At 34.3% G+C, this 21,928-nt stretch overlaps 2 protein-coding genes across 5 annotated transcripts; one reads left to right on the top strand and one right to left on the bottom strand.

Annotated features, from left to right (window-relative positions):
* The first annotated feature begins 251 nt into the window (after nt 1-251).
* On the top strand, nt 252-7,086 carry LOC132909459 (uncharacterized). 3 transcript variants are annotated; one of them, XM_060964314.1, is made up of 4 exons: nt 252-315; nt 1,125-1,328; nt 2,012-3,840; nt 4,269-7,086. In XM_060964314.1, the coding sequence occupies exons 1-3, from the start codon at nt 298-300 to the stop codon at nt 3,836-3,838; spliced, it is 2,049 nt and encodes a 682-aa protein (XP_060820297.1). In that variant the 5' UTR covers nt 252-297; the 3' UTR covers nt 3,839-3,840; nt 4,269-7,086. The 3 variants fall into 3 exon arrangements, with proteins under 3 accessions (XP_060820297.1, XP_060820295.1, XP_060820296.1); XM_060964312.1 differs by having other exon boundaries at nt 1,877-3,840; XM_060964313.1 differs by lacking the exon at nt 252-315 and adding an exon at nt 335-691 and having other exon boundaries at nt 1,877-3,840.
* A 737-nt stretch (nt 7,087-7,823) lies between these two features.
* On the bottom strand, nt 7,824-15,595 carry LOC132910151 (sialin-like). 2 transcript variants are annotated; one of them, XM_060965653.1, is made up of 9 exons: nt 15,171-15,595; nt 13,092-13,297; nt 12,748-12,969; nt 12,164-12,248; nt 11,858-12,024; nt 10,705-10,854; nt 10,112-10,244; nt 9,734-9,987; nt 7,824-9,179 (listed from the first exon to the last, which is right to left on the bottom strand). In XM_060965653.1, exons 1-9 carry the CDS (start codon nt 15,235-15,237, stop codon nt 8,886-8,888), a joined length of 1,578 nt encoding a protein of 525 aa, XP_060821636.1. In that variant the 5' UTR covers nt 15,238-15,595; the 3' UTR covers nt 7,824-8,885. The 2 variants fall into 2 exon arrangements, with proteins under 2 accessions (XP_060821636.1, XP_060821635.1); XM_060965652.1 differs by lacking the exon at nt 15,171-15,595 and adding an exon at nt 14,361-14,656.
* Between the last annotated feature and the right edge of the window lie 6,333 nt (nt 15,596-21,928).

The following is a 21,928-nucleotide window of genomic DNA, read 5'->3' as shown; positions in this document are numbered from 1 at the left end:
AATTTCCAATTCTTAATCTGTGCCATTAAATAGTGTTACATATAAAAGTAAAAGCCCAATGCCAAGTGAATGAATGTTACGCAATTTCCAATTCCGAAGTCAAGAATGCTCGATTAGCGCGTGTTATTCAATATTACACCTTTCCGTAACAAACGTTTAGGGGTCATCAAGGTTGAATACGTCGCTAGAGAGCAGTCCATGGTGAAAAGGGTGGTGGTTGTATACTGTGCCACTCTATATATAACGGCAGTCGGCACCCCACACGATATTAAGAACGTTCACCGCATCTGCGGTAACATGGTTTCCAGTTACAAGGTACTTACTCCTCGAAACACTCACGACTTGCCGATCAGTGTGGCAACGTGTTCACTATATCGGGCTATATTGATTGATTATTATCGAACAATTACCAACACTAATTACAAAGCAGCGAAATTTAATTACGATGCGAAACCCTGGATATATTATTCATTGTGGATTCTCGGTGATTGTGAATATCGCAGTGCATCGTTTCACTATCTAGTGCACAGTTTTCATAGTTCGTCGCAAGTGACATCTCTTTAAATAAATCTCATTTATAGCGTTTGCATTCAGTGAAAAGTGTTCTGGTGTGAATTCTTTGTTTATCTAGTTCAACTTCGCGACTTTATGATTTCATTTTTATTTACCCTGAATTACTAGACTGCAGATGGTTAGGCAAACTTACAATTACTTTTATGCAAATTTATGAACACAACTAAAAAGATGGGAGCTGAATAAAAATCTTATATACAATCTGTGTATTTTTACATTTTTCATTGTTTTACAAATGCATAAACATCCGCAGTCTGCTTTAGAAATTTAAAAATTCTATGAAATCTCGGATTATAATGACGCATTAAAGATTGCACGACAAGTAATTGAGACAATACCTGCTGCTGTGATTAAAACAATTACAACTCTTTAATTGTACTTATGCATAAGTAATCTAATGCTTCTAATAAATTGCCAATTTTTAATATTTTGTAATATCAGAATATATTTCTCACACGTAACAGTATGCGTTTCGATTTGAAATAAGTTAATAAGAATACGTTAATATAAAATATTCAATTAATTAATCATCTTTAACTCTCTGCCTGTAGAGATCATCACCTCCTGCCGTTAAGATGACGCCATTTCTGATGGCAATTTTCTGTCTGGCTACCGCAGGCTGCTCGAACGTCACGGATCAGCAAACATCTGAAACACATCACGATCAACAGGTAGCGATCTTGAAACAAATCAGAAAAGTGAATGAAGACGGTTCTTACACGTATGGTTACGAAGCGGGTGACGGATCCTTCAAGGTAAGATGTATGTAATAGCTATTGCACCGTTTAATGCGAAAGGCATGTAATGGGCGTTCTGCGTTCTTAATACTTGTACAAACAATTTATCGTTGTATGTTACGCGTCCCGTATCTTAAGTACTTCACTGGAAAAAAGATATAGCGTTTACACAAGCAAATTATTATATATCGTTAAATTTTCAATACGAATAGCATTTATTTTCTAATTGCCGAACGTAAAGAATATAGTTTCTTTAAATAATTTATTTATAGAATTCTCTTGGAAGGCTGCTAATACAGTAAATAAAGTAGGTTAGATGTATTAAATAGAAAACTTGAAAATGCATGACGTACATTGATAATCGGAAGTAATGCTAAATTATTTTATATTATATTATGATATTTAAAAAAAAAGGGAGAAATCTAGTTATAATAAAACAAATATAAAAAAATCAAATAATATAAATATATGATGTTCGAAAATTCTTTTTAATTTTTACTTGTGAAATATTTCCAAAAAAACTTCAATCAACGGTAATTTTTCTGAACGCAAGAAATTATTGTCAGGTCGAGAGTCGTGACGTTCTAGGCAACATCAAGGGTACGTTCGGTTTCGTCGACGCGGACGGCGAAATAAAAAGGGTGTCGTACTCTTCTTCTAATGGAACAGGATTTAAAGCAACCACCGTGTCGCCATTGCAGGAACACGTGTCCGTCGTACAGAGCATTCCGCGTATAAATCGCACCACTACAACCAAGAAGCCAAGCGTCGTTTATCCTTCGTCTACCGAGGCATCCACAAAATCATCGGTGGTTCAGTCGATACCGCGAAATAGGAAAACAACGACGACTTCAACAACTACAACTACAACCACTACGGAACAACCGAAGACTATATTTGGCCATTATTTAAAAGGGACCGGAAAAAGTAGACCGCGTTTTGTGATCAATGGCCAACAAAGGCCATTGGTAATAGAAGAAGAAATCACAGAGGACGAAGATTCGCAGATAAATCGACCAAGTACGGAGGACAAGACTTCCACATATAGAAAAATCATTTTTGCTAAACGACCGGTCGAGCAGAATCTTCGACCAATCTCTGACGATTTCGTAGAAAAGGAAGACGATGGTAAAGTAGCTAGTGGAAATAACTTAAGAAGACAGTTGCAAGAAGAGACTACGAAACCTAACCCGATCGTAGAAGGCAGCAGCGACGACCATTCTGACGTTTATGGCGGATCTTTGTCCACGACTCGACCTTTGTTCACCACAACCACGCCACCAAGGATTCTGCAACGCGTTTCGCCTAATCGAATCGAAAGACCAAAAGTTTACGTTAATCGGGAGAACCTTGCGCCATCGAGGTTCGAAAACGTAAACGTAAAATACGATAATACCAGAGTTTACGAAGCTGAGACGAAGGCGCCTCAAGAGGAACGTACTCAGCCTCAACCGGTTTTGATTCGAGGTCCAACGCGAGTGCCTGAAAACCGCGAATATCTGCGACAAAGTACCGAACCTATATTTGTTAGACAACAGCCTGAACAGTTTCTACGTGAACTACCAGGAGGAAGAATCCTAGTTCCTTCTCAACAGAATATCGAAGAAGACCCCGCTTACAGACCACTTTCTATCAACAGAATTTTATTACGCCCTCTGCCGAGCCAACAGCCGCTTTACTCGACAACCACGGATGCAAATATTCACTACCTGACGGAAAATCCTCTTCCAGAGCAAGAGGAAGAGCCGAGAGTCGCTATGGCGCCAGGATACATGCGTCCAAGACCTTTTCCACGGCCTGTAATCTTTCAAGAACCTGAACCAAGACCCAGGCCCGTTTTGAGACCCGTTGCGCCAGCGATCACTCACGCAATGGATGAAAGAGAGTACCAAACGACTCCTGAATATTCGTACAGAGGCAGTACCATCGCTTTACCTCCAGAACCTCCAAATCCAATTAATACACCTTTAAGCAGACGCGACTTCCAATTACTGTTAAGAAGATTGCTCGTCAGTCAGTACGGTGTCCAAGCTCTTTCTTATCCGAAAAGCTACCTAGAAGACGCCTTGTACGATCAACAGCCGTATCCTTCTTATCAGCCAGGCTATCAATCTACTGCGCCACGACCGGATATCGGTTACGATCAGCAAATTCCTCTTCAATATGGAGATCGTGTGCCTGTAAGACGGCCTGTGTATACCAGAGCTTTGAATCCTGTTTATCAACCTCAACAGTACGAGGATTACAGCGATGGAAGATACACAAAGAGGGTCTATAGGCAAAAGTTCTACACGCAAGAAGTGGCTGATGACGGAGAGGAAATATTGCCTGCTCCTATCAGAGAAGCTTTGTTGTTAAGGATGTTGCAGCTGGCAATTAACGCCGAAAGACCTCCCATGGTTTCTTCTCCGGTTATGACGACCACGACACCAGCTTCGAGGTACAGAAAGACTGGACCAGTTAGGAGTGTACAGATCATCACTGACGAAGATGAGGAAGAGAAAGAGGCGATGAAGAAGAAAATGTAACGGTTAGATACTTTTGATAACTTTCTAAAGTTTGATAGAGTTTATTTCTTTCACGCGATGGAATGATAATTAGGCTGCGGATATAATGTAAATTCGTATTTTTATGAACGCATTTGAAGAAATGGAACCTATGCAGACATTTGTTTCGTCTACTAAATATTATAATCAGTATACTATCTTGAATGTTTTATGCATTTTTGCACATTACTTTGTCTTCTGTATATTCTTAGATTTCCCACGAATGCATCAAAAATCCACAGTCTAATGGTAATAGTAGAGATAAAATCAAAAGAAGTTTAAATTTATAATACACGTATGGTACAAGAGAAATAGTGTTAAAGAATTCTGTAGAACTTTCTACATACTCGATTCGTTCTCAAACTTATTGCTAGTACTCTATTTATGTTCTTTTTATGAAATTATATTTCAGACCCGTTCCGATTCAATAGGAGAAGCGTGACAAGTTGCAAGGTTACCACTTCCTCGCCAATTAATCTTCCTTTCTCGAATGAACAGTCAATAATTTTGAAGCAAGAGTGGTTACAGTCTTAATTACAATAGCTGCGATAGAACTGGGTGGGAGATCATCGTTTTCTTTAATGAAGAGCTCTGTACAAAAGAGCGTGAGAATAAAGGAAAAACAACGTCGATAGGCACAATACTGGCGACACAGTTTTCACGGAACAAACTGGAATCGTCAGCGAAACGAATCGACTTCTCGGAAAGGGAAATGTCCCACGTGTGTTCGTCCAATGATTTTCCGCACGACAACTTTCAACTATCTCGCAACGCTCATTTCCTTTCGAGTCGGATCGTCGCTACTTTTAAGTCGCCTCGACACTAATGCAATTAGACGAACGTATATATGGTCAGCCCGATACACTCGACGATTACGTTGATCTTGCATATACTTGCATTATACTCACTACATTTCACCCTGTGTGTCACGTTGAATTATAGCATAGACCTTCCAAAGACGAACAGGTAGCATTACCAGCAGAGCACTGAGCAGGAAGTATTCTAATTTAGCTCAATGGTGATTGCGTACGTTCGATATCACTGTGAGTGTGAATTTATTGGATATAAATTACAAGCTTTTGGGAGTTTGTTAGTAACGCTAACAAATTTATATTCGATATCGTGTATGATATTTAGGAAGCTTTCCCTTTTATTTAGACAAGGAAAATATTCTAGCTTTTGATTTATCTCCTGGAAGTTCGTTGCTTTACCTTTTTTCAAGTTATCATTTTTGATTATCGTCTACAATGCTCTTCTTTAATTTCATTAAAAAATTGTATTGTAGTTTCGAAGTCTACGGATAAGCGAGGGGTACGCGAATAAACAAATGTAAATAACAATACTAGTTCCATGTTTGCTCGAAAGTGTACTAATTGAAGAAAATCATGGTGGATGTGAAATTCATGGTGCATGTTTTTTCCTTAAAAATTTAACTTATCAATTATTCAGTGACCAATAACGCTTCAAAATATATAAATTCAATAAATTGTAATACTTGTACATAATACTATATGAACTAGAATAGTACTTATGAAACATAAAATGATCTATTAAGATACAATAACATTAAATTATTATATTTTAATTACTATTTTTCAATATTGACAAATCAAAATAATGAACCTCCTCCTCAATATTAGAATTCATTTTAACAATATTGACTATAATATTGAACGTACAGGAATCACCAAACAGTATCATCCTTTAGCCTTCGTACTGTAAATATAATGTTATACAAAGCTAGTGTAATATACGTATCGAAATAAAACGAATTAGATGGTAGATGGAATGGTGTGAGAATTCATTTCACAAGCCTCTGAGAGCAGCGCGCCAGGAAAGAATAATAACGTGTCTACCTGTTGGTAATTAGCATCACGGATTGCGACACTTTGCTGTCGGATACGAGAACTAGTATTTGTTAGACGGTCGCATTGCTGGTACGATGGCCACACGACGGGGGTGTACATCATGGGATTTTACACATAGTTTCCACGTACTCTGTACTCTCTTGCTTCTTACCAAATCTCCTGATGGAGACATGTTACAGCTCCGGGAAAGTTTCAGTGTATGGAAAAAATTCCTCTCTAGAAGTTGATGAAATGATCTCCGTTTAGGGTAAGAGTGACAGCAAAAGTTCAATCTTCTAAAAGGAATATCGTGTGGTAAATTGTGACATTATATGAAAATTGGAAAGGGGTTCTTTAATTTTATATAACGATGATTTTTATTCCAAATATTTGTAAACAGGTGAATCTTTTAAAACGAGTGAAATCGTCTTTTTATCGCAATTATCTGCAGAAAAACAGCGGTATTTAAAAAGCGGTTAGAAATTAAATAAAATACTTAATAAAATTATTAATATTCTTACAATGCATACTAAAAATCAAATTCATAATAAGCAACATTTTTAATACTTTGGTAGAGAAATACGTTGATGAATTGTATCGTTTCTGAGATGAATACTAGATATGAAATTAGATATCGAGATGAACTAATAATTAGATTTAAAAGATGAAGGATTTTGTAATTACCATAAAATTACTAAAACTGAACATTTCATGAGTCTTTCCCTTACTCTTCAAACATGCCTTCTCTTTAACAACACTTTCTCGTTTAAGACAAAAATGTAATTTCCAGTTATAGCCATACATATAATTTCATTTACTATGTTTAAAAGTGTTATTGACGTTTCAATTCAATTTCTACAACTACTACTTTTAATACTTTTATTAAAACAATAATAACACATTACGATTAGAAGCAACTTTCGACTTATTAACAAACATTACTTTGGCATTGAAAAGCACGAACACATATGCGCCAAAGACTTTCTTCGTTGCAGAGATATTCTTAACAAACGTACTCATGCATGAACTCGGAAAAGTTTCACTTCATCACTCTCGAACGTTCGCGAGCATTCGGCAAATATCGTAAAATTGTTACAGCTATGATTACAATAACGGGCCATTTATTCAGAAATAGAACGGAAACGGATAGTTTAGCAGTGTGTAATAGAGGAAAGAATTTTTTTCATGCGGCTGCAGGCAACCTTTCGATTTTTCTGCGGCGTGGCAACCGGATGCACACGTGAAAGGTTGTCGTTAAGAGACAGAAATATTCGCCAACTGAACGGTGTTCCTATGCTTTGTAAGCTGCAACTTCCGGTATCCTGTGAACAGTGCCAATAGCGCGTGTACGGTTTAACACAGATCACGTAGGAACAGCTCGTTTCTTAAAACCGTCTAATTAGACCGACCGTTCCTTTCATCGACTTTCCTCTTCACTGGTGATGGAAAGTTGCAATAGATAGGGTAGTTCATTGTCTTGTCATGCATGTATATAAGATACACAGATGTCTGCACGATCAGCAAAGGAATACGGGACAAAGAAGAAGAAAGGAGAATTCGCAGGGATCAGATACGATCTTGATAAGTCCTCGAGTTCAGCTAACAATCGTGTAATAAAATATCAAGAGAGAGTGTACGAGCCATATTCTGCGAAGGATTTTACTTTTGACGCTTTACGTACATACTGGAACTTATCACAGTAATGTAAAAACGAATCACAAAAACGAAAAGTCGAATTGAAAGGATATCTGTGAATTGTGTGATTTGTTCAATATTAAAGCACTGTGGAAATATGATATCTGAAATTTGTTTTCTATTAAGTTTCTTTCTAAAATCCATAAGATTTTGTAATTTGTATTGAACGACTAAATACCATGTTATGATAGAAAATTAATATATGAATTTTTTAAAATATCAAAGTAATCGATAAAGTAATGCCAAGTTGTTTACGATTTGTTAAATAAATTAAGAACAAACAGTGTGAAGTAACATTTATTAAATATTGAATTTAATGTAATACTCTTAAGTGACTTATTTATCAAATTGTGTGTCACGTGCACACAAATACACCTACAAAACCTATTTTAACAATAGAGAAACTTAATGAATTAACAATGTGATTTATCTTGAAAACATTAATTATTATTCGTAAAAATAAATCAAAATTGTTTCTACTAAAAACTTTAACGTTAGGACAACGTTAATAAGATCATTAAGATCAGCATCTTAAATAGGGGAATGAAGATACAAGAACAAACAGTAACGATTATAAAATAGAAAGGAACATGGTATACAATATTTTCCCAATAAAATAATTTACAATTGAACCGTCTCTAACGGTAAATTATATTTATAATTATATTCCTATTTAATCAAAATTCCAAGTAACTTAAAAAATATACAACTTGTTTACATGCTATATACAATTCTTAGTAACATTTATCTTAAAATTACTAATAGTTGTTCAACATTCTGTACAAGTTTACAAGCTTTAATCAAGAAAGGTCCTTAGGTACGGACGTAAAACACTTAAAAATACTAAATAAATATCAAATTCTCCATACATGACCGTGAACATAGCATGCCAACCGGCATAATTTCTTAATTGTAATTTTCCTAATTAGTTATAAATTCAAATTATAAAACATCATTGTAATCGGCATAACTTTTCTACTTATAGGTCTCCTAATCCACTGTATCATTTCTCTTAAGGATCAGTTAAACCATGCTCACACTTGCAAGGACTGAAACTGTCCAAACTGAAATTGTAATTTATCTCTGTTATCTTTTAGTTCTATAATTATAGAGGTTAATCTTCGCCTGGCAAATACTGGGTCATTTTTACCCGCTGTACGTATGAATCTAGCAACGATACAAAATACAGTACAAAATGTACAAAATGTCGCAAATACATTTGTAAAAGTCATACTATAAATACTGTTTTATGTATCCGTTGTAACAAGTTATAATAAAAAATGCCATATACTTTCAGACGAATAAATTATGTCACAGACCTCGGTATAGGTAAAAAGGTAATTCGGAGAAATAATAACATCTAATCTCTATATAAAATGTTCTCTTCCATGGTGTTCATATCAGAGCTTTGATTCAAAACCAAAGAGACCAGCCGTACTCTTGAAACATTCGCTGTTCAAGGGTTAAGAAATGACCTGGTTAACAAATTAACTAGATGACTGGGAAACTTTCGAGTGGACTGAGGCAGAACGAGGCACGTTCTTCGCGCTTTCGGTGTCCTCCTCAAGTGGATAAGGACTGAAAGGCTCGGTCTGTACAGCAACATCCTCGTAATCAAGTTCCAAGGCGTCTTGCTCGTAAATTGCATCGTGACTTCGCGGCCGAGCTACAGAAGGAATCCACGGTTGTGGTACGCCTTTTCCAAGTGCTAAGAAAACCGCAGCAGTTGTTAACAGAACGACGGAAGCGACACCGAAGACCAGCCGCCACGAACCAGCGATCTGAAATTGAAATTTTGTTGTTCATTATAGGAGAACTGTAAAATATGCCAGTAAGTGGCCAACTATTACTGATTTATAGCTGAAAGAAAGTGAAGTGTAACAGAGTTTTAATTGTTGGGTATTTTCTAAGTGGTAGTTAATAAGTCATAAGGAAGTATGAGGAAGTTAGAATTCGGAGATCGTTAAAATTATTAGCACGATTTCACGAACGAATGTGAAAGACCTAATATTTCTTGTGATGTTCCTCTTATTGTTAGAGATATTGTTAAACGTTTATACTTATGACAAGACACTCACGTTAAAATAGAAAATAAGGTATCTGCAGAGGTGTTACATTAAATTGAAATATCTACTTGGGTGTGTTATGTTTATTCTAATTTATAATAATTGTAAAAGTGCCTTAAGACAAACATACGCTATTTCATCGAAAGACACATGAAATTACTTTATTAAGATGCGATAGAAAAATTGAAATTTAAATGATTGATGCTTTGCTTTAAATGGAATAATATATATCTTTTCTTGCAGAGATTAAAACAAAAAATTAAACTTGCAGAGCCATGAAGGGCCTGAGTGACAAAATAATTGGCAGCCAACAGCCCTGCTGCGCCTAGAGTCGAGCACAATGCACACGCAGCCGCTGCGCAAGCTGGAGATTCTACAGGTGCAAGGTCTGCTATAGCTGCTAAAGCACCTGCTGGTGCAGTTCCAGAAACAAGAAGAGCAGCTATACCTAACCAAGCTGCCCCTAATGCTTGACAGCCGGCGTAACCAGCGACAAAAAGTAGGGCAGCGGGAATAAAATGAGCTGTAATCAAATTACAAATTAAGTTACTCCATTTAATAGATCTCCGTCTTGATAGGATAAAGAACACAATTTGATAGAATTAAAAAATATCGCCATAAACTTTTCTTTTTAATAAGATACATACCAGTATATACGACCAACTTTCTAGCTGTGGTTGTCGAAACTATTTTTGATTCGCGAACGTGATCTACAAGAAGACCGCATGTTAACGCAGCCATGAAATGACCAATGTGTGGTAACGTTGTTAGAACAGAATCCTGGAACCATTGAAAGCTAATTAAAAGTTTCCAAAGATTAATCTTTATACTTATATTTTTTACAATCTTCATACGGTTTCTAACATGTACCTCAAATTTTAAAATGCTATTCAATCATAGTGTTACAATGTTATAATGTTATAATATTATTCAACATATGTTATCAATTATACATTTATTGATTTACTACGATTAATAGATGTTATGTGTCTATATAAATAAATAAATCAAAGGATTTATTGGAAATAAGAAAACTTTTTGTTGTTCATAATCGTTTAAAAAAATTTTATACTTCTTCTTGATAGAATAAAATGAAAGTCACAAGAAAGCATATAAGGATTGATGGAAAAAGCAATGAGCTAAAATACAAATATCAAAATATTTAACTCATTACCAAGTATAATTATATATAAGATAGATAATATATGCAAGATTAATAAATATAAGATGGAATACTTACATTAGCTGTTGAGAATCCATAAATAAGTTTTAGATACTTTGTCATACCAAGGGCAAGCGTTGCATCGCCCCATTGATTTCCCATCGTTGCTACAGCAGATGCCCAAACGGGAACTGATCGTAGTAATTTTCCCCATGGAATCACAGCAGCCTATTTTATTATTAATTTTATATTTTAGTCCGTTATCATTTTTCATTTTCGTTACTACATCGCTATTAAATGATTTAATTACAATTCAATAACATTCTATAATCTGGAACCAGTTTTTATATAAACAACTAATTGTATATAGAATCTATATGTCTATATGTAGAATCAATTTCTTATTATCCAAACTTGAAATATTTCTTGTTGGAAATTAAATTACAAAAACAAAGAATATCTGTTCCTGTATAAATTTCTTACAAATATAAATGTGACACACACACACTTTTATTTCTTTGATAAAACAGGATCATCATGTTAATTATATTAATAAAACTGAAATCATTTGTACTTGCTGTTAAGCGAGTTTTGGTAGTAAGAAGACTCCTAAAAATAACGATGCGGTATATTCAATATTTAGCACGGAAATAATTAACTTTATGTGACGCCTCATTAATCTTTTAAAACAATAGTATTGCGATTGCACCATTGTAATATCGCATAATTCATAGAACATTAGCCTTTCTCTGTATGGTTCATGTCGTAATAATGACCTGAATAAAGGATTGCCAAAACCAGTGGAAGAAATTTCATGCACATTAGGTTATACAATAACGATGATAAAAAAGAATTTGATATAGGAAGAAACTCCAAATGTTATTAATCAAACAAGAGTTTTATCTCTTTACGGTCTCATATCAAGGGGGATTAAAAATTTATGCCATTTCATTCTTTCAATTTTAGCACACAAGACAGTTCTATATTAAAATTTCATGTAATACTAATGTATATTCTGTTAGAAATACAGATATACTATTGGTTATAAAAATATGAAACAATTTAGTAAAAATTACGAATTTTCAAATGAAGCTTGGTGAGTATAAGATCAAATATCATTCCAAATGCAGATGATTATAGATAGAAAGAGAAAATTGTGCAGCTTATATTATTAATCTAAAATAAATGAATTTTAGTTATTAACATTTTTTAAAAGCAAGAATGATCTTACATTTGTATCGTGCTGATAAGATTTCGGCGTATCTTTGACAAACCGACCAAAAGCGAAGTACCAACACAGAGCAATGCAAACGAGACCATAACAAAGTGAATCTCGGCCAAGCCATCGAACAACAGCTGTACCTAACCATCCTGTGAGACAGTATCCAACGCTGACCGCTGTTAAATAATTTATTATTACTTTTCTTAATCATTCTTTCTCCATTTTTCATTAATATTTTCAATCAAATTATATTCACATATTGATAGTACAACATCAATATTCATTTTGTATTATGATTTGCAACTAAAAATTTACCAGCGTAGCAACTGAAGTACCAACTTCTGTGAGTGCTCTTAAACCAGGTCATAGCAAGCATGTGAGCAGCAGGCATAGTTGCCCCCTATAAATGAGGAATGATGTAATAATTTCTATGACGTATTGAATAATATCATTGTTTCATCAGTGATGCTTGTATTTTCCAGATATATAACTTTAAAATTATCGTATCAATGCTACGTAATTATTTAGAAAATACTGAAAACAACAGAAGGAAGGAAAGTATTGAATGTTAATATTCCTTTCATAAAATATTTAACTATTTCCAAAATGATACGATATTGTTATCAATCTTTACAGAGAATTTAGTTAGTTAATAAAATTAGTATATAGAAATAGAATAATTAACGTTATACAGATAATTTTAACAATATATAAAGAATTTATAAAATTCGTAATTACTGGAGTTCAAAAATTCTACTTCTATCAATCACAAACGAATCGAATACATGGTAAAGCAAGAAGCTTTTAATGAAATTTTAAAACATATTTTTCTAAAATTGACTATTCATAATTTTATCGTGCTCCTTGAAGTAATATGTACTATGGTATTTAATTCTTACTGTGCATAATCCCTGAAAGAGACGAAGTGCTACGTGAGACGGACCCCTCCATGCAGCTGGTACCAATAAAGATGCCAAACAAGCACTAAGAACTGCACGCGAAAACACCATAGATGGGCCTGATCTCCCCCATACTAAACACCCCCCTAAAATTGGACCAGCCACTTGACCCCATAGGAACGCTTCCCTCATTATAGATTCTGCACGTTCTTCCGGTGGTAACTAAAAATATTATTATAATTTTCTATGAATGCTTAAATTTTCGTAATTTACTTACAATATTCATTTGGAAGATTTCGGAAACATTCAGAGCATATACATTTTTAATATCATGTCGTATTTACCTCCATAAGTATAACTTCAAAGTCTTCGGTACGATTACGACTACTGATGTTGACCAGCATCTCACAATGCCACGATGTGTCGATGATGGCATGATTGTCTTTCTGATTGGCGAGCAATGCGACCGAAGAACTCACTTCCACTGAACCACAAAGTGCAAATCCTACTGCAACGAGCGCAGCAACGATGTGTCGCGCTCGTACAGCCGCTAATTATTAATATAATTATTAACATAAATATTAAACAATAATATTAATATTTCATCCATTCTGTGTGTAGAATAATCATTAGCAATTATCCAAAACTATTATATTTACAGATATTTATATAAAGTTCTGCTCGATGGATATTACATACAGATTTGATTTGTGAAAAGATCGACATTTATTTCAGCTATATCAAATGCAAGTTTAAATAATTTTTGTTTTTAAATTAATTTTTGAACTTTTTGTTATCGTACTATCAGGCGACAATGGGCAAGCAATTATTATGTGCATTGTATACATACATTATCGGCGACACTATACATCATCTTTAATAGAATATTGTTTGATTTTGATAAGATGATTAAACAGTAGATTTCGTAGTTTCTACCTTTAATTCGAAGTTAAGGAAATATCCCAGTTACTTATATTACGATATGTAGATAAAAATTTACCAATATTGGTCACAAATATCTTGAAGATTATGTTATAATAAACCCATACATACAGGATGTCCCGGTATTGATGGTATAACTGTAGGGGGTGATTTTACATGAGAAAATAAGTCGAAAATATGCAATAAATTTTTTTCATTGAAGGCTTTGTTTTTAAGAAAATCGACTTTCAATTTCCTCCGAGTACGCATGCACTTGACTATGTTGTGATTAAATGGATCTCCAGACACTTTGTATATGATGAACTTAATGAACGAAATAAAAAGGTATAATAAACGTTTAATCTTTTCCTGCTCCAATGTGTTATGTTATTTACCGATCAAATTGGATATCAAAACATTTATTTCTGTAGTAACAAGTGTTTTAAACTTGTTGTGTTATGTTAAACAACGTTCATTACTATTAAAGAAAGGTATCACGTGCGACGTAACTGCACAAGATAGTAATGCAACGTAATTGCACGAAATAATAATGCTACGTAACTGTACGAAATAGAAACACAATGTAACTGCACAAAATAATAACGCAAGGTACTCTCAATCGCCTGCTTATTTTATTATACTGTTTGTTTTACTAAAAATATGTTGCTTGTTTGATATTTAGTTGAACGAACCTCGAACTTCTTTTGCGGCTTGTTTTATTTGAACACTGCTTTGTTTCACCAGTTGCACGCTACCTCTTTTGACGAAGTCTGCCATTTCACAAAACTCGAAAGGAGCAAAATCAACGAGTGCATACTACTTTTATCATTCCTTCTACTCCTATTATCTCTTTCCTATCCCCGCGCAGTATAAGAGACCTCGACTTTGGTTTCCTCTAAACGTAGCACAAATAATGATATTTAAAATAACTTGGCGATAAGAAAATTTTTATTCATCTTCATCTACTCCTTACATGATTTACTTTATGGTATGTTTGCTTTCGCGTACAAAGTAGTTTTAAGGTAGAGTAGGAAATTCTGGGTATATACATTGAGCAAGGAAGGGGAATTAATTATATAATAACAATTGTGCTACGGTTGATAAGCTATCGTGTTATTCATCCTATCGTCTGTGATACATACTGATAAGTTTCTAAATCTCAATTAGACAGATAATAAATGGCAATTACCAAAATTTTACAAAATTAATCTATAGATTATAGATTATACAATACAATGTTTATATCGATTTTACTGCTTGTATGCAACTTGATTACGTATTTATCAATATCGTCTTTTAGTACCTTTATAGATAAGGTAGACGCTTAATACATTCAAATGTAACATCAGTTCTACCCCATAACAAATATATTTATCATTTAGTTGGATAGTGATTTGTTACAGTAATTTACAATTTATCGAGGCGTAGAATTACCGATCGAATCATTCAGGTGCGAAACTAATAAATAAAAATATCCACGTGGAAGAAGAATTTTCTCTCACCTTTCATTTCCAGCGCCGCATGTCTCAACTGAACGCTTCCACGTTTAAGACGAACGAGCGCTGCCATACTTATCACGCGTATCGATATACAGCTGGAGTTTTCATTACGCGACACAGACTTAAATAATACAGACTTAAACACATTTTATGGTGAAGCACGCCAATTTTTCACTGACACCTCTTTGCACGGTGATACGGGGTCAATCGGATAGTCGCGAGTTGCACGAACTATACTGGCCATCTGGGAGTACGAGTGAATGAACATCTCCGTTAACGAGACTTGATACAATAAGTACCTATGCCAGGGCAGCCTTGAAACACCGTTTGAAGCCTGCCTCGTGATATTTTGCCGACCGTGCCACAAAACGATATCACATACGTATTTCATACATGATAACAGACTGATTCCAAACAGCAGATTTCGTTTGCTTTATCAGGAGTCTGCGAAATATTAAATAACGCTGGAATTTCTGATTGTTTTGTTTTTCATGATAACACATCCAAGCAATACCTTTGTTGTTACGATCTTATTTTTGGATTGAACGATTTGCTTGTGAAATTGAGAAAAGTACTATAATTTCAATATCATCGTTGAAATATACTAGTGTTAATTTTTTTTTTTTTCTTATTAGTAGACTGCAGATTTTTATGCAATTTCGTAGTTTTATGAATACTACAATAGTAACAGAATGGGATGAAAAGGACAAATTTGTTTCATCCCTTAGATATTATCATGAGTATTATCTTTTGGTTATTTCATATATTTTTGGATATTTTGGATATAAACAAACATTTCCTATAAATGTTACTATAAGTGATTTATTTATAAGTATACTGAAAGGAAATGAATCATTTAATGTACATACACGTGAAATAGACGGCATATATTGTTCTTACTTTAATTGGTTACTTTAACCATTGATTTTTATAAATTCAAACTACAATATTTTATATTAAAATATCTACTTATCTCATAAAAGATGTATTATATATACATATTTTTATTGCTAGCCGTTTTTTAGTATAAAAAAAGATATAACTATTAGAGTACGGATTTTTATGCATTTATTATTTATGATATTCAAAGCATAATGTTTTCCACAATATTTAGTACGTAAAACAATTTTCCACCTCGATTTCATTTTTAATTATGTTCATAAAGATATAAATGTGCATAAACATCCGCAGACCTATAATCATTCTTACTTAAGTAAGGAAAACGTTTGTGATTATAGATTGTTATTTGTTACTTGACTATAGAGAATTAAACATGGAAAAGATTGTATGGCTTTGTCCAAATTGCATCACTAAACAACCAACATCTATTTGATACAAATTTATTTTCTTTTTCTTTTTCTATTACTATATGTATTTATAAATAATGGTATACTAGTGTCGTTAAAACAAAATAAGTCAGAGATACAAATATCTAAACCAACCTTTATTAGTATTTTTACGGTTTATTCTTATCCTCGTATTATAATATTTACTGTTAGAAAAAAATTACTCGGTCTATAAGCATAAAAAAGAGTAAGTATTGTAGAAATTGTCCACTATTAGCGTTGCAATCTCATTCTACTGAACTGAGTCGATACTGTCGTATGTGACACCAAAATGACAAGAGAATCTCGACTGTGCCCAGATGACGAACAAACTAGAATTTTTAATATATTTATTCTGTCATTTGTTTATAATACAATACGTCACATACGTACATATGTACTTGATTAGCAAAGCTTTCATATTTTAAGCTTGCAATGTTTATTATTTCTAGTATGTTGTTTCATTTCTAAAACACTATCTCTATCAATACCTTTAAAAACACGTTTCCTTTTGCATTTTTTTCAGATAGGAAGTAATTTTTTCAACGATCAAAAATAAAACGCATGTTACTTTACCGACCATTGGTTAAGAACACGTACGTCCCAAGTACCCAGCAAAGGACCCCCACCGGTCCCCATTGGATCTTTTACCAGACCCCAAAAGGTTGCGCGTCAGGTGGTCTTTTTCCCTCTTGTTTTCTCCCCCACCATTCAACGAGAAACATCGTATCGTACTACCTGCAAGACGATTGGTCAGTTCAGAGACAGGTCAAACGGCAACACATCGGTTAGTTAGTGTTTCTGTCACATTCATCTCTACGTTTGGAAGCGTAGTCGAAGTTGTCGTTAATATCGCGTCTCGAATTTATCCGAGGTCTGTACCGAGCCACGTGAACGAAACAAGCGCGCGGTTTCGTGTCTTTGAAAGCGTGTGCGAGTGACGAGGGACGACCGATCGAGGGAACGGTGAATTCCTGCGTGCTTTTAGCCGCGAGCTTTTCAAACAGTGGAAATTATGCGCCGCGGTGACGCGAGTGTACCGGAGTGTTTTGACACGAGCGTGGTGCGGTGATTTCTGTGAAACGTCGCGTTCGATGAATGAAGAAGACGCTGTTACGCACGGAAATTAACGCGGGAAGAACGAACGTCGAGGTGAGTGCCACTGTTTTTCTACAACGATCCCGCGAATTTGAGGTTAGGTTAGGGCTATACCGTGACTGTCCCTCATAGATATTACCTTACGGTGGGCTGGAGTGTGTTGTATATTCGCCCACGAACAATACGGTCCTTTGAAGAGTTCAGGCATCCGGATCCTCTCGAGTCGGGACCTCAAAAATGGTCCTTTTCACTTCTAAACGATGCGTGCCGGCGCATGTCTCTCTTCCTCTCTGGCCCCCCTTTCTAGAATGTGAACCTCACCGGGATCCTGCTGTGTTTCTACTATAGTCCTCTGCAACAGGTAGTGATGGGCCAATCTTTCCGCGCGCGCTCTCCCTCGCAGGTTTGCTTCGTTTCTGTTATCGCGAGACTTCGCGTCACGTTTCTTTCTCCTGATAAATATGTATGAAATTTTTCAAGTACTTCGATCGAATACTTTATCGATCTTTTCGTCCTGTCGATATTCTACGTCTGTAAGATGCTTTGGTTATTTGGACGTTTCATATTCAAAATGTTCTGTAATACATATATATATATATATATATATATATATAGAAACTTCTTTTCTTGTTCGTTATTTTTCTTCTTGTTTTTCTAGTTCATTTGTCTTTTTCGCATGTAGATCGAATAAAGTTTGTCGGTCTCTAAACTGAAATCAGATTGATATAGAACTATTCATTCCATTATTTTGTCATGTAACTTTGCACGTAGGAGAAACTTTATGTTATTATTCGTTATTTTCTAACGTACATACATCAAACAAGTTTTCGTCTACATAACCAGTCGTAGATTTCTATCAGATTCACGTCAGATTCACATGACTCTATTTATTCAAATATTTCGTAATACGTCTTTTCGTTTCATACAAATTTTATATCTACATTCATTATTTCATATCTTCTATAAATCAAATGTCCTAGTTCGTATATCTTGTGACATATTTTTCTGCTCAGTGAGAATGTCATATTATGCAGGAATATATACACGTGTAATATGTATATAATATTTCGTATTTCATTTGGTCAGTAGTTTTAATATCGCTGTCCGTACAGTTGTATTAAAATCACGTTTACATCAAATTCATATAGCGCCATATTTAATTTTCCATCTAAGGAAGAAATATTTTTAGAAGTTTCGTAATAAGTTCGTTCCTCGTGATTTGTATTTTTCTTTTGGAACAGTTCGGTTGGAACGTTTGTATTGCGTATCCCCAGCGTTTTAAATTATTTCGTGCCTGTCGTTGATGCATATTTGTGCTAGACTTTCGAATAATCTAGACTCGTAGGAAATGTCTAGTGACATCTGTCTGAAACGTGCTCCGTAAATATTAAAAGGGGTACCGTTGCATTCATACGTGCTCGATTTTCGGTGTGCAATTTGACCCGCATTACACGTTATGCGCTTTTACGTAACGTTGGTAGATTTTGTAATCGAATGCCTATCACGTCGATATTCCACACTTTGAAAAGAATCCGTTTGGGAATAACACGTGTACGTTCGGTCGTGAATAACACGTGTAAATTCGTTTACGTTCGAATTGATTTTGCAACATTTTCACTGTATTTTATTGGTAGTTTACTATCATCTCTTAATGTAACGATATTGTAGTGAAAGTGTAGCGATTATTGCACTTATCATTTTTGGAGCATCCTGTACTTCCTTCTCCAAGCGATATCACGGAAATGTACATGAATGAAATAAGATAAGATACACTTGCATCTCTAAAAACCACAGATTAAAGTTGTAGAGTGAAAAGAATAAAAATTTCTATTATGACGATATGAACTTATTATTACTCTGAAGAATATGTTATAGAAAAATTTTAATTTAACTATAACTTTTATTGTTGCATCTCTTGAAAGATTATCGTTAACTCTAAATTATTATTAAAATTTCTTCGCGTTATTATATGAAAATGTTCGTTACTTTTTGTGTATACTTATTCGTTCTTTTTTATTGTAGAAATAAATTTTATTTTATTACATGTACAGCTCTAACTACTAAAAACAAGCATTGGTAAATTTAGACATCGTATAAATCGCCTAAATATTCAATGCTAATTTTTCTCCCCTATTTGAAATGCAAGAAAATTCCATTCTGAGTTTTACAAGACCTAAATCTTAACAAAAGTGGGTAACTCACGTGCTCGAGCAAGAATATGATCTTTTATTGCGTGTTGCGCGCTTACAATGTGCTGCAGTTATGAATAATTTATAAAATCATTGCAAGTTTGTATTCGAGAATTTACATCCTTGAGTTATATGAAAAACAGAAGAAAGCTCTTCTTGGCTCTGTATTTTCACTTTTACTCGTCCTTAAGTATTCTTCAAAGTTTCCTTTGCTACTTAATTTTCAGTCCATACATTCCCTAAAGTTCTTGTTTTACATTTATGTTGGGAGAAAGGGTATTTATGCTGATTACATGGAAATACAGCTTGCGCGTACTTTGGTTTTCGTTCGTCAGTAAAGACTCGAGTATAAACTCGACAGGATTTCATATAGTTATGTGAAAATGTAATAAAATGCTGAAAACTATTTTTTATTGCATAGAGCGAGTCGCGTAGAGTCATTTGGTTATACAGTGGCGTGTATAAATTTCTGCTCAGTTAGACTTTCCACTATATATTTTAAAAACGATACATAACAGATTTTTATCAACGTGGTATAACCTATGAACACGCTTTACTTTACTTGCAAAATTGGAAAACCAGGATATTCAAAAGATTCCTGTGCCACTTTATTTTATAGTAGATGTCTATACGTTACTTACGTGATAATGTAACAGTTTTAGTATGGCTCGTGTCGTAAGTCATTATTAATATTTTGTAGTTACTCGTTTTGCAATGATAAAGTCAGAAAGCTTTTTATTTCATCCTTATTTATGATTTGAAAAATTCTATGATGCTTCAATGCTCCAGCTTATTTATGTAATGTTTCGACTTCATATATATTTAACTGAATTTAAATCCGGGGATTGTATTGACTAATTTGAAAGATAACTATTATCAAACTACGTACTTTTACAGTATGTTTCATACGAAATGTGTAGATTCTGGTTGTTTTTAAAGGCAGAGGAAGAAAATTATTTTTCATTTTTCACTTGTATTTAGTTAATGAAAATAGACGATATAAGAGATAATACGATAGAGCAGTATTTTAGAATGTTTGTACAAAATCATGTATATAATGTTTATATTTATTATAAATCCATTATTTCACTTGTATCAATTTGTAAGGGATTGCAGCGACTCCTTATATTTATATCTGTTTCCATCGTGTCTCAATTAAACATAAGCTAAATTCTAGAAAGAAATGAATCACAAGTCTTTCAGATATCTTTTGGAATAAATAGCAAAAGATCTGTCTGGCTGGAAACTTCTGCACGTCACTTACAAACAGTTGCATGCATTTGGGTCGCGTAAAAACGATTAAAAAAAAAAAAAGAAATTGTCTCAAATTTAGAAAAAAATAGATTGCAGTGGACTCATGGAATGTCTTTTTTCGAAACGTGGTTGGTCAATGCATCGAACCATAAACACATCCAATGATATGAAGAAGAATGCAATCACGCTTCTGTGAAATATCGCAAGAAAAGCAAGCAGGAATTTTATGACTATAGATCTTATATACTATACAGACTCATTGCAGAATGTGAGTGTTAGTGATCGCAGAAACACGGGCAACAGGTTGCCAATCGAACTTTCAAAGGATCCAGTTTTGATGTAATTAACCGTAGGAGATTGTACTATGCGCGGATAGATCCATTCTGTTATGTTTCGTTACGATCTTCCGCAAATTTTACGAGACGATCGTTGATCGTTTGGTTTCATTACGATCTTCCGCAAATTTTACGAGACGATCGTTGATTGTTTGGTTTCATTACGGTCTTCCGCAAATTTTACGAGACGATCATTGTCCCGTTTCGATCGATTTTCAATTGCATGGAAGCGAGGCCTTGAATTACGTGAATGATAGTGTGTTCATCGTTTGAAATTATTCGGATGTGGAAGATTAGTTTAATCGAGTTGATCATTAGTTAATGGTTGATCATTTTATAATTTGAAAAGTAGTTTTGTAGCATTATTTCTGGTGACCTTAACGGATATTATGAAGAAGAGAATTATATATAAGTTAGGAAAAAGATACTCATGCTAGTTGTTGTTAATAAGAAAAGTCAGATTTGTAGTAATTATATAGTATTATTTTGCCAGTGATACAAATTAGCGGAAAATTAATGATTAGAAGTAGCAGTTACTACGTTCGTGTGAAATTTGCCGG

The sequence above is a fragment of the Bombus pascuorum genome, chromosome 8, assembly GCF_905332965.1.
Source record: "Bombus pascuorum chromosome 8, iyBomPasc1.1, whole genome shotgun sequence".
NCBI lineage: Eukaryota > Metazoa > Arthropoda > Insecta > Hymenoptera > Apidae > Bombus > Bombus pascuorum.
This window is presented reverse-complemented; position numbering and strand designations above follow the sequence as displayed.

Bases quoted from the DNA above. Each gene is read 5' to 3' on its own strand.
- LOC132909459 (XM_060964312.1), top strand. The intron at 1,329-1,876 runs GTAAGATGTATG...AATTATTGTCAG, and splicing joins CGGGTGACGGATCCTTCAAG to GTCGAGAGTCGTGACGTTCT.
- LOC132910151 (XM_060965652.1), bottom strand. From the start codon at position 14,445: ATGGCAGACTTCGTCAAAAGAGGTAGCGTGCAACTGGTGAAACAAAGC. The intron at 10,855-11,857 runs GTAAGATCATTC...ATAATAAAATAG, and splicing joins CTTATCAGCACGATACAAAT to GCTGCTGTGATTCCATGGGG. The intron at 9,988-10,111 runs GTATGTATCTTA...ATTTGATTACAG, and splicing joins AAAGTTGGTCGTATATACTG to CTCATTTTATTCCCGCTGCC.